The sequence below is a fragment of the Oxyura jamaicensis genome (genome assembly GCF_011077185.1).
Source record: "Oxyura jamaicensis isolate SHBP4307 breed ruddy duck chromosome 4 unlocalized genomic scaffold, BPBGC_Ojam_1.0 oxy4_random_OJ72816, whole genome shotgun sequence".
NCBI lineage: Eukaryota > Metazoa > Chordata > Aves > Anseriformes > Anatidae > Oxyura > Oxyura jamaicensis.
In genome coordinates, this window is record NW_023303850.1 from 185,436 (window position 1) to 201,671 (window position 16,236).

Here is a 16,236-nt window from a genome sequence, read left to right on the forward strand (position 1 = left end):
GTTCCTCCACTTACGACTAAGCTACATATATGATGATACTGTCACATGTAACACAGCAAAACTGAAAAAATAAATAACCTAATGTTTTCTGTGTTACTGTGTGCTTACTTTCTGCTTTAGGCTGAGTCAGCCCTTAAATCTAGTGGCACAGGAAAAAGTCTCAATACGAGTTACCGTAGAGGCCAGTGGGAGATGTCCCTTTAATTTGGACCAGTGGGAGAAAAGAAGAATCTCATGGACACCCTAGGAGTTCCCTTGAAGGCTATGGATATTCCATCAAAGAAGCGCTTATTGTTTGCAAGCCATTTTCTTTTTTCTTTTTTTTTTTTTTCTACGTCTTTGCTCACTTCCCCTGTGTAATTATTCTAGCAGTTGCTTGTATAGTCTCAAATCCCAAACAGTAGGGCAGCAAATACAGATGATTCATAAATGCAGTTTTCAGCTTATTCTGCAGGGAAGATCTCATTAGATGAAACAGATCATATGTTATTTCCTTCTTCCCAATCAATTGCTTTTATTTCAGTCCTACAGATGCCTTCTGACCTTAAAATATTCTTCCTCATATACTAAGCAAAGTAAAAAAACCATACCCTGTAATTTGTAACCTTCTTTTATTTCTTAGATCTCCTATTATTTTTTTTTGTGCTCCCACTACGAGATTACTGGTAGTTCAAGGCCAAGATTGCAAACCTTGCATGCCTAGTGCAAGACCATTAATTCCATAAGAAAGCTTCTGTAGATGGCCTAATTGTAATAAAGGTCAGTACCTTTATTCCCACTGCAGTGAGTTCTCAGCGCCACTGAAATTCAGGCTCTTTCTGATTTGGTACAGTTCCTGTAGCATTTAAAAGAGAAGATTGCATGCTCTTTCTTGAAAACCTATACGCTGAATCTATGGAGTCATTTTGGAAATTCCTCTGCAGTGCCAGCTGAAGATCTCTGCTTGCCTTCACCATGAGTAGTAATTGTGGGTTTTGGTTCAGTTCACAGATACCACTGGTTGCCAGTCACCTACTCTGGTATTAGATGTAGACTGGTGTTTCTGGGTTAGTTTTGAAGGCAGATGTGGAGATTAGCAGTAGGTTTCGGTATGATCGGTGACCCTGTTGTAGAGGGATTGGCGTGCCATGCTGAAGTCATTCATGAGCTGCTCCCTTTCAGTGCAATTACCTTGCCAGAACCAGCTCTCCTTGCATGCCCAAATCCAGGCTTTCATCCCCATCCTCTTACCTGGAGTGCCCATTTTGGCTATACCGGGTATATTCAGAGTTAATGGGAGCTTCTCTTGTACTGGTACTTTTTAGGGCTAGAGGCAACAACTGCACAACTTCCAGCAGAACTTGTCTTCAATATCATTGATTGTGCCTTTAACTCAATTAGTTTGGAGTCTTGCAAATATTGATAGCTTTAAAAAAGGGTTTATTTTGGCACTGGGTGTTTCATATGAATACAGACAAAAATGAGCTATTCTTGAGCAAGGAGGCAGGTAAGCTCTTTTAAAGTACTACTAGTTTCTAGTAGAAAGAGGGGAAAAAGAGCACAATATTGCAATCATTGAACCATATCCGCATTTCAGTGCGACTACTCTCTGAAGTGTTTTTCATTTTCACTGTGCACTTTAGACCTGAAAGGGTTTTTGTGCTTTTTTTCTCCACCGATTTACCGTAAAATCTCAAGCTGCTATTAAAAAGTGGGCTAATAACATTTTTTGCATGCTTTGAATAAAGATGATAATGCACTTGTTTTGGAGTAGTACCCAGAAGCCTCAAACAGGACCAGAACCTCAAACTGTAAGCACAGCCAAAGGCTGCATCTATGTGATTGCCCTCTATGGTCTTAGCACCACTGTTCTAGGAAAGAGTGAGCAAACCTTTATTAGCAAAGCTGTACCAACAAACACCTTTTGTACAGGGGCAGCTGTACAAGCACTGCTTTTTTTCATGCACCAGGCATGATTTCAGTCTATCAATGCAAAGCACAGCTTTGTTGTTGACGTAGCTCCTTCTGTACTAATTTTTGAAAGTGCATTGCATCAAGTATTCCTGTTAGGTCAAGGAAGACGAGCGTTAGCAGTGTGAGGTAGGGCTTTATAAGTTATAAAAAGCACATAGTTTTAGTAGAAATGTCATGGCAAAACTGGTGCTTTGATGCCATATGCCACTGTCCTTATTCACCCAGTGCTGCTATAGGAGCTTAGGCTTTGATATAAGGTGTATGCAAAATAATTTATACTGTTTTCAGTCTCATCTTAAGGAGGTGCAGTTTTGTAAGGAAGGACAACCCATGAATTTGAAAATTACTGAGCAGAGGCACTCAACCAGCATTCCCTGTAGGGCTTGCTGGTATTCACTTGGCACAAAACAATATTTTCTCACACAGCCTTGAAAATGTACTCCAGTCATAAATTCATTGGGGTTTCCATTCTTCCATCAGATGCTCAGTGAAAAGCTAAGATGAACTCTAAACATTTAGGATCTAACACCTTTAGGAGCTAGCACCGGGAGAGTTGCTGGTTTTCTAAGGTTACAATTGCTGTGCTTAAGCACGGCACAATGAGCTCTGGCCCAAAATTGGCAATGAGATTAGCAGGCCTGACATCTCATGGTAATTTCGAGGTTCAATTCCCAGTTGAAGACAGATTTTACATTACAGAGTCAACTTTTGTCAAACAGCAATGCTTTAGGTGTTGTTATGGTGAGAGATAAACAAACGGATGTGGTATCACTGGGTATGTACTATCCTGTAGGTTTAAACTATGTGACACATAGACAGATATTCTTGCCAGGCATTTGTAGAGGGGGAGAAGGTAAAAATAAATCAGCACGCAAAATTCAGTTTTACGGAATGAAGCAGCTGTCACAGAGGAAATCAATGGGACATATATGATCAGCCTTTTGGTAATGTGTAATTACTGTAAGACTCCTAATTAGTTGCCCTTTTGACAATACATCTTTTAATACCAATTTATAAGTGTTTGAGAAGGAAGTTTTACATTTTGCTTCTGTTTTATAACCTCAGGACAAAATCAAGAAACCATGAGCGTATGCCCTTATTTGGGGAAAAAAAAAAATCTCCCTCTGCAATTTATTAACATTTGTTTACATTGCATGTATACTCTGTGATGCTGTATAGCCACATAGTGAAAGGAATCACCGTCCTGGGATTTATCTTCCACGCTTGGCATTGCTCTTCTCCTAATGTCCAGTTGAAGCCACTGTTGGAGACAGAATATTAGACTCATTGGACCTGTCATCAGACCCAGAATGGTTGTTCTGTATGGGCCTGCATTAAGGGGGTTTAGCATTCAGTGAAATGTATAGGTACCCTGATACCCTGATACCATAGTGAGCACACAGCTACACCTACAGATCTCAGGATAAAAACACGGGTGAGAAGTCTTTCTTGGTGCTCTTTTTCCCTCATTTCTTCATACTTTAAGGCTGCAAGCTATGCCTTTTGAAAGCACTCCCTTGATGTCATTTAAGTTACTTTTGTCCTTCTCCCTGGGCATATATGTGTGTATGCTGTTCATTCTTAAAGCCTCTGCAACCTTGGCATTGGTTTTGTGCTGTGCTGTAGGGGACATAGGGTTATGCTTGAATTCCTGTAGGCTCACAAGTATACTTTGGCTCACTTGGAACTTGTTCGCCTAGTTGAGCTGCTTTTGGAAGAGGAGTAAGGCAGGGGAAAGAAGAAAAATACAACAGTGGAATACCTTCAGCTTGGGAAGCAGGGACAAGGTCTTCAGTAAGGTCAACATACAGAACCCTTAAATAGGTTTTGGGTCATTCGGGGACAGGATTAAACTCACGTGTCTTTGGGCACCTACATGAAGATGATACTTCCTTCTACTTTGACTGGGAAGAGACACTAGAGAGCTTCTGGGCTCCTGACTTGGCTGCGTGTTAAATTCTTGAAGTGAGGTGGGATGAAACTGGGTCAAAACTTCCTTAGCTCCCTCTGACAATACCCACCTTTATCAGCATCACCAAGGGTCTCAGATAAAACCCAACAAGTCATCAGCTCCCTAGCAGACCTGTCTCATGCCTTCTTCATTTCCAAGGTCATCTGTCAGGGCTAACCCTTCTGCTGGTCACTGAGAGGCTTTGCTGGAAGATCGGCACTGCTGCTCCTATGCTGGAGCTTCATCAGACCACAGAGTCATTGGAGTTGGTGCCAAACCCACCTAAACCACACTGTCTCAGCTTAAATGCAAAGACACAGGCAAGTACTTGTCCCATGTACCTGAATTTCCACAGTTCCTGGTTCCCTGCCCAACTTTTCCCAGTAGTCATCTCTGTCTCAAGAGACACTGTTGCTTTAACAGCTGTTTTGTTTCATTTAAACACCTACCTCAGCTCATGTCCAAAATGCAAACATTTCATTAGCACCTCATCTCCTTGGCTTCAGCCTGCAGCACTCAGCCATAATGAAGTGCTGCACTCAGAAATATAATGCGGAGACCACTTGATTAATGCATTGAGGCAGGTGAGGGGATTGACCCTCTGGGAAAAGCTATGGACTAAATTCATCTCGGTTGCAATGCCAGTGATGACAGTCTACCAACTTTGCTCAGATCTGTGTTAAGGACCCGAACCAAAGTCCTTGGAAATCTTTCCAGAGTTTTAGCGTCAGACCCAGGATCCAAAGTGATATGACGTAGCTGGTTTAGAGTTAGTCATTTCTAGAGGATGCTCAGCATCACCATGTCCATTGGATGGAGAGCACACATTTTGCAGGAAGAATCTAACTGAGGTTCTCTGTCAAGCTTTGTACACATACACGCACACACGCTTTGTTAATAAATAATAGCTAAATATTTTTAATGGGGTAATATCTTTGCAGCATATGTTTAACCATAACACAAATATTTCATCCTCTGTTTCATATTTAGACAAATAAGTATTACCTTTCCATCCAGAGCCAGGAGCTAGATCTGCTGCAAAGACTATTCTCACCACTCAGATATTGATGAAAGCATATTGTTTTAGCAGAGATTTAAAAACACCATTAGCAGCTGAGCTAAATAGAAGTAAGGCAAATTATAGTCTGCACAGTAATACTGAAAGGTGAGAAAAATCCTTATTTTCTGCTTTCCAGGAATATAAGATCTTTATGAGAAAAGTCCATGTTGTGTAGAGCCAGCACAGCAAAACAGTTGATTTTTTTGGTCACTGTGAAAGAATAACACCTTCTCTTTGCCTGCAATGAGATAAGCTACCAAAGTAAACTACAGAATTTTATTAAGAGCTACAGTGATTAGGCTTCAAGATTTTAAAATGCTGAAAAAAAAAAAAAAAACAACTGCATCTAAACACAATTATTTTTTTTAGTATTTCTTTTTGGCCATTGAAGTTAACCTGTTTTTTCTGTGCACACGCCACATTTGTTAAGATAATTTTTAGACTACTTAGGAAAATTAGTTTAATTATTAGCTTAAGAAATTGATGTATGGTTAGTAATTTCTACTTAACAGCAAATGAGAACGGGATCCTAGCTCTGGAATGTGAAAGCTTGACAACAAAAAGATTTTTGCAGTAGCAATAAAGGAAGAGATTTTCTGCCATTTTAGTTTGCTTCAGTGATGGAAGCATTGGCTACTCTATACTTTGGAAACCAAGCTGTGAGGCTCAGGAGAAATGTTGTCTATTAATCATGGGATCAGGTCAGTAGCTTCCAGGGAGGGGAAGATCTGCTGAAGGTAAAGGAGAGATTTGGCACAAAAGCAACTGAGTTAAGTTGTCATTAATTAGGTTGGAGAGTAGGGGCTTTTTACTGTCAGGGCTGCCCCATTCTGCCTCTGTCTTCCAAAAGGAGCTGTGGTGATATGAGAAACCATCCAACCTGAAGGACATTTAAGATTATGATGCACATGGCATTATTTAAGTGAAACGTCTTTGCTGGAGTTAAAAGCACTAGCAGTGGCAGGTCTAGATGTCCTTGCTTCTCCTTGAACCTTGCTGTAATTGAAAATTCTTGAAGGTCACATGGATATAACAATAAAATCCAATTCTGGTTCAATGTGGTTTTATTCTCCCATTGTATCTGACTGTGACTGGTGAGGTGACATCAGCATGCCTTGCACTGAGAATAATAGAGTCATTGATGTTGGAAAAGCCCTCCAAGATCATCTGGTCCAACCATCCCCCTACCACCAATGTCACCTACTAAACCATGTCCCCAAGCACCACGTCCAACCTTTCCTTGAACACCCCCAGGGACGGTGACTCCACCACTTCCCTGGGCAACCCGTCCCAATGCCTGACTGCTCTTTCTGAGAAGAAATGTCTCCTCATTTCCAACCTGAACCTCCCCTGGTGCAACTTGAGGCCATTCCCTCTAGTCCTATCACTAGTTTTCTGCAAGGAGGGGCTAACCCCCCAGCTCCCCACACCTTCCTTTCAGGTAGTTGTAGAGAGCAACGAGGCATTTGTGCCATGTCTTGCTGTTCTAATGCTCTTCCTTAGCACTGTGCTGGAGAACAGGCCATGCTGTATCCTCTTTTCACACATCACATTGTTGGTGTGTTTAGAAACAGTCAGGAGTAAATACTGAAGTATTTTCATTAAAGTGAGCCATAGAGTATACTTTAGGCTTGCAACATGTAGAAATCCCATGGGACTGTCTTTGCTTTAAAGATCAGAGGTATGGGTTTGATGACTAGACTTTCAACATGCAGAAAATTGTTGAGAATGGCAACTTCATCTCAAAGGAAAGGTTGGATTCTGTAGTCAGTGATAGCTGCTAATGGAGATGTTTCTTTGTGGGGCAGACCTGCCTCATAGCTAGACACTAACCAGCAGAATAAAACACTGTCAAAGTATATTATCTATCTCCACACAATCAGTTTCACCAGCTGGTGCAGCTGGTCTCATTAAAAAGCCTTGCCTGGAAGACAGCTGAGTCAGTTCTGGTTAGTTACTAAGCAGAGGTTTAAGGCTGAACGAAACCTTCAGGTTGGGTAGGCCTCTAGTGCTGTAACTTAGCGATCACAAGGCCAGCATGGTTCCGTGTGACCCTGGATGTGCTTCTAGATTAACCTGTGGGAAGCTCTCCCTGGGAAAGCTCTTTGTGCAGGGTAGCCCGGGGCACATGGTGCACCACAGGAGGTCCTGAAGTTGTTACTGTGGGGCCGGCTCCTTCCTGAATGGAGCAATTTGAAATGTCATGGCTTATCAAAATCTCTGTGGGGGCACTTGCTGGTTCTCTGGATGAAGCGGTGTAACTCAACTGTCTCTGCACCGCCATGATGGCCTGACAGAGGTTATGTGGTGGGAAGTGTTCTGTATGGAGCCTAACCCTTGCAGATAGTTACTGAATAGCTTCCATGGGTGCCCCAGCCCTGCTTCCCAATTCTGGTGCAGCCGATAGCAGCAACCTGCTTCACAAATGGGTTTTGAAATATATTTTCGTGTATGTTTCCTTAGGGATTTCCCCATCCCCACTCTGTCACCCCTGGCTCTTAATTCCTTCTTAATCTGAGCACAGAGCTGATGAACACAGAAGCACTATTCCCAGCCTGCGTTAGAATAAAATGAAGACCTCTCCCTCTCCTGTCTAATGCAATAAATGATAGCTAACTCCATTTTAGGCTGCCCCAATGGTCAGGGAGAGGAAATGTTGCCCTGTCCCTATAAACTAATGTGTGTGGAGGAGGGAAATGAGTGCATGTCAGAGGTCTTGACTTTAGGTTCGCTGAAGTCCTTTCTTACTCAGTTCCTCTCCCTTGCAGGCCATGGTGGAGACAGTGAACAACCTCCTGCAGCCACAGGCTCTGAATGCATGGAGGGACCTGAACGCAAGTGAACAGCAACGTGCAGCCACCAAGTTACTCGACACCGTGGAGGACAGTGCCTTTGTGCTGGCCGATAACCTGCTGAAGACAGACATCGTCCGGGAAAACACCGACAATATCCGTAAGAAGCAGAACCCATAAATACTGAGAGCAGCCAGAAGGAGAGTGAGGGCTGGGGAGGCTGGCTTCTGTCTTGGCCATACATTAACTGGAGAGCAATCTGTTAGATGTGGCTTGGCATTTTGTCTGAAAGACTTAGAAGTCTTTCCAAAAGAGCCTAAAGGAATAAGGCAACTCTCTACCCTTGAAATCCCATGGAAAAAGAACACCTAAACTGCCTTTATTACTCCTGGCTTTAAGTGCAAAATATCTGCTAGGGCAATGAGAGCATCGCTTCACAGGGAGATGGTTCATTGTAATGCAATTGTGTTTCATTTCATACAAATTTGTGTCTTTATTTGGCTGATTGTTGATTTTAATTAAAAAACAAGCATGATGGAAAGCACCAGCACTCCCACTGTGCATATGTAAAATGAGAACAACTCTTCTTTCTTTTTCTATGAATACAGATCCTGAACACTGATAACATTTACAGAAAGTACCAATCGCCAGTGGCAAAGAAGTAACATTTTCAGATTTTCATTTTAACCATTGTCCTTAATATCCTGAGGTTCTTGTTTACAAGAACTGGTTGTCTTTTGTGTTCCACAGAGAGTAGAATTTATTTGCCTTTTTTTTTTTTTTAATTAAATTTAAAACTTCTTCAGGGCAGAGATTTAAAAAGAAATAGGAGTCCAGAGTATAGTGTGAAACACTGTAACTTGATTCCTCTGCTTTCAGGTGGTCTGGAGCACCATTTCTTAACTTCAAAGTATTGTGCAGAGGATTGTTTCAGTAGTGGTTTTTCTTATTGTTGGTCTCTCTTGCATACAGAGCTGGAAGTTGCAAGACTGAGCACAGATGGGAATCTGGAAGATCTTAAGTTTCCCCAGAACATGGGCCATGGTAGCGCCATTCAACTGTCAGCAAATACCTTGAAACAAAATGGTCGAAATGGTAGGTCCAGAACCTCTGGCCATGCTGGCCTTCTAAATCAGTCATGTTTTAGGCATTGTTTATGAACAGCTTGTAAACATAGTTTTGTGTTTAACCAATTGTAAGCATAGTATTAATCACCGTGTTAATATTTACATTAATGTTAATGCCTGCTTCCCAAGCCCTTAACTGCAGTCTAAGTTGGCTGACAAGGAATGTATTGTATTGCCGAGTGACTGACAGCCTTCAAAAGCATTACATGCTGGAAAAAATGTGCCAGATCCCTGAATTATGTTTCTGTCAGGGCACTGTGCTGAGTCCAGAAAAGTCCTTTTAACTACTATTGTCTGCAGTGGGAGCCTTCATATAGCATAAGAGGCTTGTTTGAGTAACCTGTTCCACAGTGGGGCACTCTGCAAGTATCTGAAAAGAGAGGGAAGAAATAATAGTAGGAAATATTAGTAATGAGCCAGTGTAGCAGAAAAGGTTGATTAACTGTTAAGAGTCTAATCTTCAGTGCCTTTCTCTCTGTAGCTTATGAAGCTCCTGATATACCATAGATTAAAGATGATGTTGTACGTGAACGGTCTTCAAGCTGCCAAGTCATTTATTTCCATATCAGGAATTTGAACAGACACATTTGTTGATCTCTCCAGCCCCACTATAGACCAACTTTAAACTGCCAGGCTTTCTACGAATGGGCCTGACATGCTCCTATTTATGAGTACCTTTAAAGCTTGTACTTCATTTGGGTACTTTACCACTCTGCAAGGAGTGTGCATTCTATGGAGGCTGTCTTTTCAACACTCTACTACACACTTTGATCACTGCAGGCAAAGCATAGAATTATAGAACATTATTACAGCCAGACCAGATGCATTAAAACTACCAAAATTTTTCACAATTTTTGAGAGAAGAATTTGGTCTGGGGATTCAGAAAGAGAGCTTTGCCATAGAATTCCTTGATGGGGTTTGGTACTTTTGTATGTATGATTTAAAGAACAAAGTTTCATTTAGAGTTGGTGTAAAACCCAAGATGAGTAGCAAAATTGCAGGGGGATGTGTATTTCACTCCACTACTAGACTGAGAATTTTTGTTGGCAGCAGGGAAGGGACAGTCTGTATTTCTGAGCATGATATCAATGGAGTTCTGGTCAAATCAGGAGACCCCCATCAATTTGTACGAGCTTGGCACCCACACAGAGATTGCCAAAGAGCTGGGAATAAAATTGTCGTAGAGGGATTTAGGCTGGGAAGGGCCTTCAGAGTCATCAGTGCTTCACCTTCTGCAGAAGCTGGGGTGAAACAAAAGATGCTTCCCCACAGCTAATATTTATAAGGCAAACTAATCACGTTTGGTTCTTATTTGTAGTCTGTGAAATAATGTGCAAAACTGAAGGCAAACCGGATGGTCTCAGCTTAAAAAATAAAATAAAATAAAGTTGGTTGGTAGTTGTATGGTTGGTTGTGTAGTTGTAAACTTGGTAGTTGTATGGTAGTTGTAAAGTTGGTTCGTTGGTAGTATGTTGTGGGTTTTTTTCTGCAGGCTCCCTGTTGGTGGATTTTTGTGGAAAGAGGGGCTATCTGATTAGCAAATTTCTGCAATTTCTGTTTTATCCTTCATGTGAGATTGGAATTTTGTTGGAAGGTTTTGGATTTCTTCTCCCAGATTTGACCACACACTTTCTGAGGTTGTCTTAATTTATTAATGGAGTTTGCACTAGACTAAATTACAGTATGATATATTTTATATGACATCTTCATGGTGGACCAGAATGAAATATGTTTCCAAAGCATTACCTGGAGAATAGCGTTATGTCAGATGGCAAATGGGCCACCCGGCCTCTTTTCCTTGGAGCCCGTTACTCCCACTTATGCCAAAAATAAGCCCACCTTTGCTTCTGCTCTTCTCATCCTTGGACCTCCTATCGCACCTCATGGTCCTCATTGGAATAGGCAGGAGAAAGTGAATTTTCATATGCCACGTCTTGGTCCTTTTAACATTTTCTCAAAAAAAGTTTTAAAGTTGGTTCAAAGAAGAGGTTTGTCATCTAAAACAAAACTTAGTGCGATGACCTGGATATCAAACTTCTCACTATCCTTCTAGGTGAAATCAGGGTGGCCTTTGTGCTGTACAACAATCTGGGCACCTATCTCTCCACGGAGAATGCCAGCATGAAATTAGGAACAGAAGCAATGTCGACTAATCACTCTGTCATTGTCAACTCACCTGTCATCACGGCAGCAATAAACAAAGAGTTCAGCAATAAGGTTTATCTAGCTGATCCCGTGGTGTTTACTGTCAAGCATATCAAGGTGAGTAAGTTTGAAAAGCTTTTTTTTATTTTTCTTTTCAATTTCTAAAACAAAGTGCCACAAAAGTTGGCTGATCTGAGGCCCCCAGCAGACCTTGATTAGATTTAGAATTATACATTTTTTCCTCTGCACTTTGCGTTATTTATGGCGAATGTCTCTTTTACATTGCATTAATAAAAGTAACGAAAGTCTCCTTGGAGCTGATGTCCATTGCTCAGTTGCTGACACACGTCATTCTGTAATTAAAAACTAACAATATATTAGAATGGGCCATAATGTTATTTTATCATGGTGGCAGGGGATATTAGAGGAAAGTGGAATTACAGTGAAAGAGGACAGCTAGTCCTATTAGCCAAGCACAGTCATTGCAAAAGTTGATTGCTTAAAGCAATTAATTTCTCTGCTCTGCAATGCAAATGAAGCAATCTGGTTTTTAGAGCTGAATTTAGTCTATGTCTGAAATTAATCAAGAACAAAGAACTAAGTTTGCATTAGCAAACAGAGCAGAAACAACCTAACTTTCTCTGGTGTCGACAAGTAATACTTGACATCTAAGTCATTGCTGATTATTTATCTAAAATTAAAGGGTAAGAGTTACAAAATACCTCTGGGAAAAAAAAATAAATAACGCATTTAGAAATCTCTGAAACCCTATCATTTTACTGCATTTACTCATTGCTTCCCCGCAGCAGTCAGAAGAAAATTTCAATCCAAACTGTTCGTTCTGGAGCTATACCAAGCGTACAATGACAGGGTATTGGTCCACCCAAGGATGTCGCCTCCTGACAACTAACAAGACACATACCACGTGCTCGTGTAATCACCTAACCAACTTTGCAGTACTGATGGCACACGTGGAAGTGAAGGTAGGCATTGCAAATGGGCTGCCAATGGACTGGTCAGAAAAAGTGGCTAATATAACACAATTTATGTGTGACTCCTACAAAGGGCACCTGCTCAGGGAAATTACTGTGTGATGGCAACTCACACCAACAAATGGTGGGAAATACCTCCTGTAAACCTTCTTTCTGCAATATAGTGAAAAAGGAGACAGTCACATCTATGCAAATGCTGCACTGAGCTCTTGGCCTGGGAAGTTCAGAGCTGCAGAAGACAAGTGAGCAGAATTGACCATTAGTACCACATCCTTTGCTTTACTGGTCCAGAACTGGCTGGGTCCTTGCTTGTGGGGTCCTTACTGTGCCATCAGGGAGTAGAGAGCGCCATGGGTGGTGGGACAGGATCAGACAGATCCTGCCTTGTGGGGTGTGAGTCAGGTGCCCTGCTTGCAGGGCAAATACAATGCTGCACTTATTTGTGAGGTGCATGCGTGGAGCTGTTTTTTCCAGCCACCAGCTAAAGATACATTCTCTGTGTCTCACTATGTGGCAGCAAGCTACACATAAAAAAAGGAAGCTATTACACCATCCTGTCTGGGTTGTCCATCCACCCAAGGCTGGTACATGAGCAGTTAGTTCCTTTGCCTGCATTTAGGTCCGTGGTGTAATGCTGGTTTCTCACATGACTATCCCCACTGGGGCTAATGAAGTTACTCCTGAAAATACGAGATTTTCAGTTGGGATTTTTTTTGGTTGAGTCAGTCCTTCATTTCCTGAGCTGTCTTGGCAGTCTTTAGTTGAAAACTATCTCACCTGATGTAGAAAGAAGAGAAAGCCCTGATTCCTGAAGGACTTTGTCTTCATGATTTTCTGTGTTGTAATGTCTCCATTTTGTGTGCCTGGCACCACTGCAGAATTCACTGTTCTGAGCTAGATCCTGTAGGAGCTTCTGTGCGGGCAGAATATTTCAGAGCCACTTCCATGGCTGCATAACCACAAAAGCTATTATAATTTAAAAAAAACTTTTCTTAAATAGTCTTCCAGTGTCATTCCTTTGTATATTTTTGTTTCACTTAATAATCTGAAGAGGAATGTGAAGAGCTGCAATAAAATATATTTTAAAGCACTGTCATGCATGACCAAAGCTCTACAAAAAAGAAATGAGAGCCTGGCGGCTCATTTGCCACAACAGCTGGGTCCAGCTGAGAAGGACAGGATGGATCTGCTGCTGCAGAATGACATATTCATTGTATTCTGCATGATTCACTACCAGTCCAGGAGATGTGTCATCAAATGGCTATGGCATTATCCTGGGGGTTGTCTGAAGAAATGCCCTACTCAGAGCACATGCTTACAGGATAATAGTATTCGGCAGTCTAAGTCCATTTTTGCCAGTTTCCCCCAACTGCTTGAATTTTCACAAGAAATGTATGTTTGTCTGGTTATCACCTGCCTGGATTTAACAGATATACCTGAGTCACCAAAGTCAGAGGTTGCACCTGGGAAATGCAGATAGCTTTCCACTCCACTGGTGTGAATGAACATGAGCCGTACTGCATGATGCAGATACGGGCTAGCGCTGAACAGGTCTCTTCCCAAACTTCAAGTAGGTCAGCCTTGTCTGCATGGCATTTCACCTGAACCACACTAGACTAGGAGTGCTGGTGTTATCTCATCTTGCAGAAAGAAAAAAAGCAAGACCCTTGCTTGCCCATGCTCATCCAACAGGTTGGAAAGACCTACAACTGGAAGCTTCCTGAGTGCCAAACCACTGTGCTATCTGCCCACGGATATTTTGGGTGTTAGTGAGTGCTCTCAAGATTTTCAGGTCATGTTTTGTCGTTTAGCTGAAGCCAAAATATCACTGATTTAACAGCCAAATTGGCCCCACTTTCTTGACTCTGGTACAACCGGACAGCTTCCTGGCATGTCTGTCTTACTGATCATGCCAGTCTCAGGGTGAGGGCAAGTGTTTGCCCTGCAAACATCCGTAGCTCTTCCCTCCAGCTACTCAGCACCTTGCTCTTCCTCATTGTACCATCTTCCTCTGGTCTGCTGGTGGAAATGGCCTTATGGCTAACTTGAGGCAAATAATGGAAGTAACATGTATCATTTCTTATTCCGTTGCAATGAGTTGAATTTAAAGTTTTGCTATCCAAATACCTGCTGGTTTGGAGAAGTGGTGTATTGGGTTTATGTGGCAAGGGTTTGGTAGCAGGGGGCTGCTGGGGTGGCCTCTGTGAGAAGAGTCCAGAAGCTGCCCCATGTCAGATAAGGGCCAGTTTCATCTGGCTCCACAGGGACTTGCTGCTGGCCAGAGACGAGTCAATAAGCAATATTGTTTGCAGCTTCATGAGACCATACTTAAGAAAGAGGAAAAACTGCTGTGCAACATCTGCTGGGAGAGAGAGGAGTGAGAAGCAGCCCTGCAGCCCCCTAGGTGAGTGCAGCAGGAGGGCAGGAGGTGCTCCAGGCAGGCAGCAGCAGTTCCCCTGTGGCCTGTGGAGAGGCCCCTGGTGCAGCAGGCTGTCCCCCTGCAGCCCATGGGTCCCACATGGAGCAGATCTCCACGCTGCAGCCTGTGGAGGAGCCCCCGGTGGAGCAGGTGGATGTGGCCTGGAGGAGGCTGAAGCTCATGGAGAGCCCCCGCAGGAGCAGGCCCTGGGCCGGAGCTGCAGCCCGTGGAGAGGAGCCCACGCAGGAGCAGGGGGTCTTGGGGAGCTGCTGCTCGTGGGGGACCTGTGCTGGAGCAGTTTGCTCCTGGGGGATGGACCCCGCGGTACGGAGCCGGGTGGGAGCAGTTGTTGAAGAGCTGCTGCCTGTGGGCAGCCCCGGCAGGATCAGTTCGGGAAGGACAGCATCCCGTGGGAGGGACCCCATGTGGAGCAGGGGCAGAGAGGGGCCGTGAAGGAGCAGCGGAGACAAAGCATCAGGGACTGACCACAGCCCCCATAGCCGTTCCCCTGCACTGCTCAGGAGGAGGAGGTAGAAGAGGGTGGTTGGGGGGAAGGTGTTTTTAGTTTGCTTTCAGTTCCTCACTTCTCTAGCTTGTTAGTAATAGGTGAAAAATTACATTAATCTCCCTGTGCTGAGTCTGTTTTGCCCATGACAATGACTGTTGAGTGACCTCCCTGTCCTTATCTCAATCCTTGAGCCCTTTTCATCATACTTTCTCCCCCCTTCCCTGGGAGTGAGAGAGTGGTTGTGGTGGAGCTTAGCTGTCCAGCTGAGTAAAACCACCACAGGTGGTAGTTTAAAAATAAATGGGGATTGTTGTCATCCATTGACTCACACTCATATCTTGCATGCATACTTCACTGTTTTTTTGTTGTCTTGTGTTTTGTACAAAAAGGCATTAGGACAGTCCTTGGGGAAAGGATGCTGCTTGTGCAGGACCTCACACAGTGGCATTTTAGTCAGTGTCTAGGGTCACTAAATGTGACTGGCATGTACACAGTGAATCGTATTCTGGAAGTTTTGCCACAAAAACAATTTCCTTCTGTAATCAAGATCTGTAATTTACTGACTTCAGTTTAGTAGGTTTTTGAAACCGTAGTTTCTTCACTGTAATGAGTATTCTCAAAACCTTACCTAATAGGACTGAACACCACACGGCGTGGCAAGTGGACATCTGAGTCCTGCTCCTTAATCAAAAGGCAGTACCAATCTGACAAGTGTCATTTCTGGTCATGAATGATCTCCCTCCCTGATAGCATGGCAAAAGAGCGTGTTCTCCTGAGGAGACCTCGGTGGCTGTTCTGGGAGCTGTGGGCTGGGATTTAATTACTAGCAGTGCGTATGTGGCAAGGCGGAGTTGGAAGGTAGCACCGTTGAGCAGGTGATTGATGGCCATCTGGCTCTCAGCATGACACAGCAATATGTCTTTGTCCAGAGGGGCAGAAAATGACATTGGCTGACCATGGGTGGCAGGGATTTATTGGTATGCATCAAGAGACGAAGTTGCTGGTATCAATTCCAGTCTTAATAGGACTTCCATTAAGGGGAGGGGGTTTTACTTTTGAAGGTGCTTTATGCCTGTTAAAATAAGTTGGGCTCGGATTTGCCTATGCACCCCAACAGAAAGCCTCCCTGCAGACTTGATTTACATGCACAGTGACTTGGAGGCACCTAGAAGAATTAACCCCCTGGAAATGACTTTGTTTTAGAAAGCGTGGCCACGGAAAACAGGCATGCCTAGAAAAATCCTACCGTAGACATTCTTTTCCAGGACCGGGACAAATATATTTCAGC

The 16,236-nt window shown here is 43.1% G+C and overlaps 1 protein-coding gene across 11 annotated transcripts in view; it reads left to right on the forward strand.

Moving 5' to 3' along the window:
• LOC118157205 (adhesion G protein-coupled receptor L3) overlaps positions 1-16,236 on the forward strand; it is a 212,123-nt gene that overhangs the window by 128,911 nt on the left and 66,976 nt on the right. For all 11 annotated transcript variants that reach the window (XM_035311459.1, XM_035311460.1, XM_035311462.1 and 8 more), the window contains 4 exons: positions 7,733-7,916; positions 8,729-8,851; positions 10,938-11,146; positions 11,836-12,012. In XM_035311459.1, the coding sequence (XP_035167350.1) occupies positions 7,733-7,916; positions 8,729-8,851; positions 10,938-11,146; positions 11,836-12,012 (693 nt within the window). The remainder of the gene's footprint in view (positions 1-7,732; positions 7,917-8,728; positions 8,852-10,937; positions 11,147-11,835; positions 12,013-16,236) is intronic.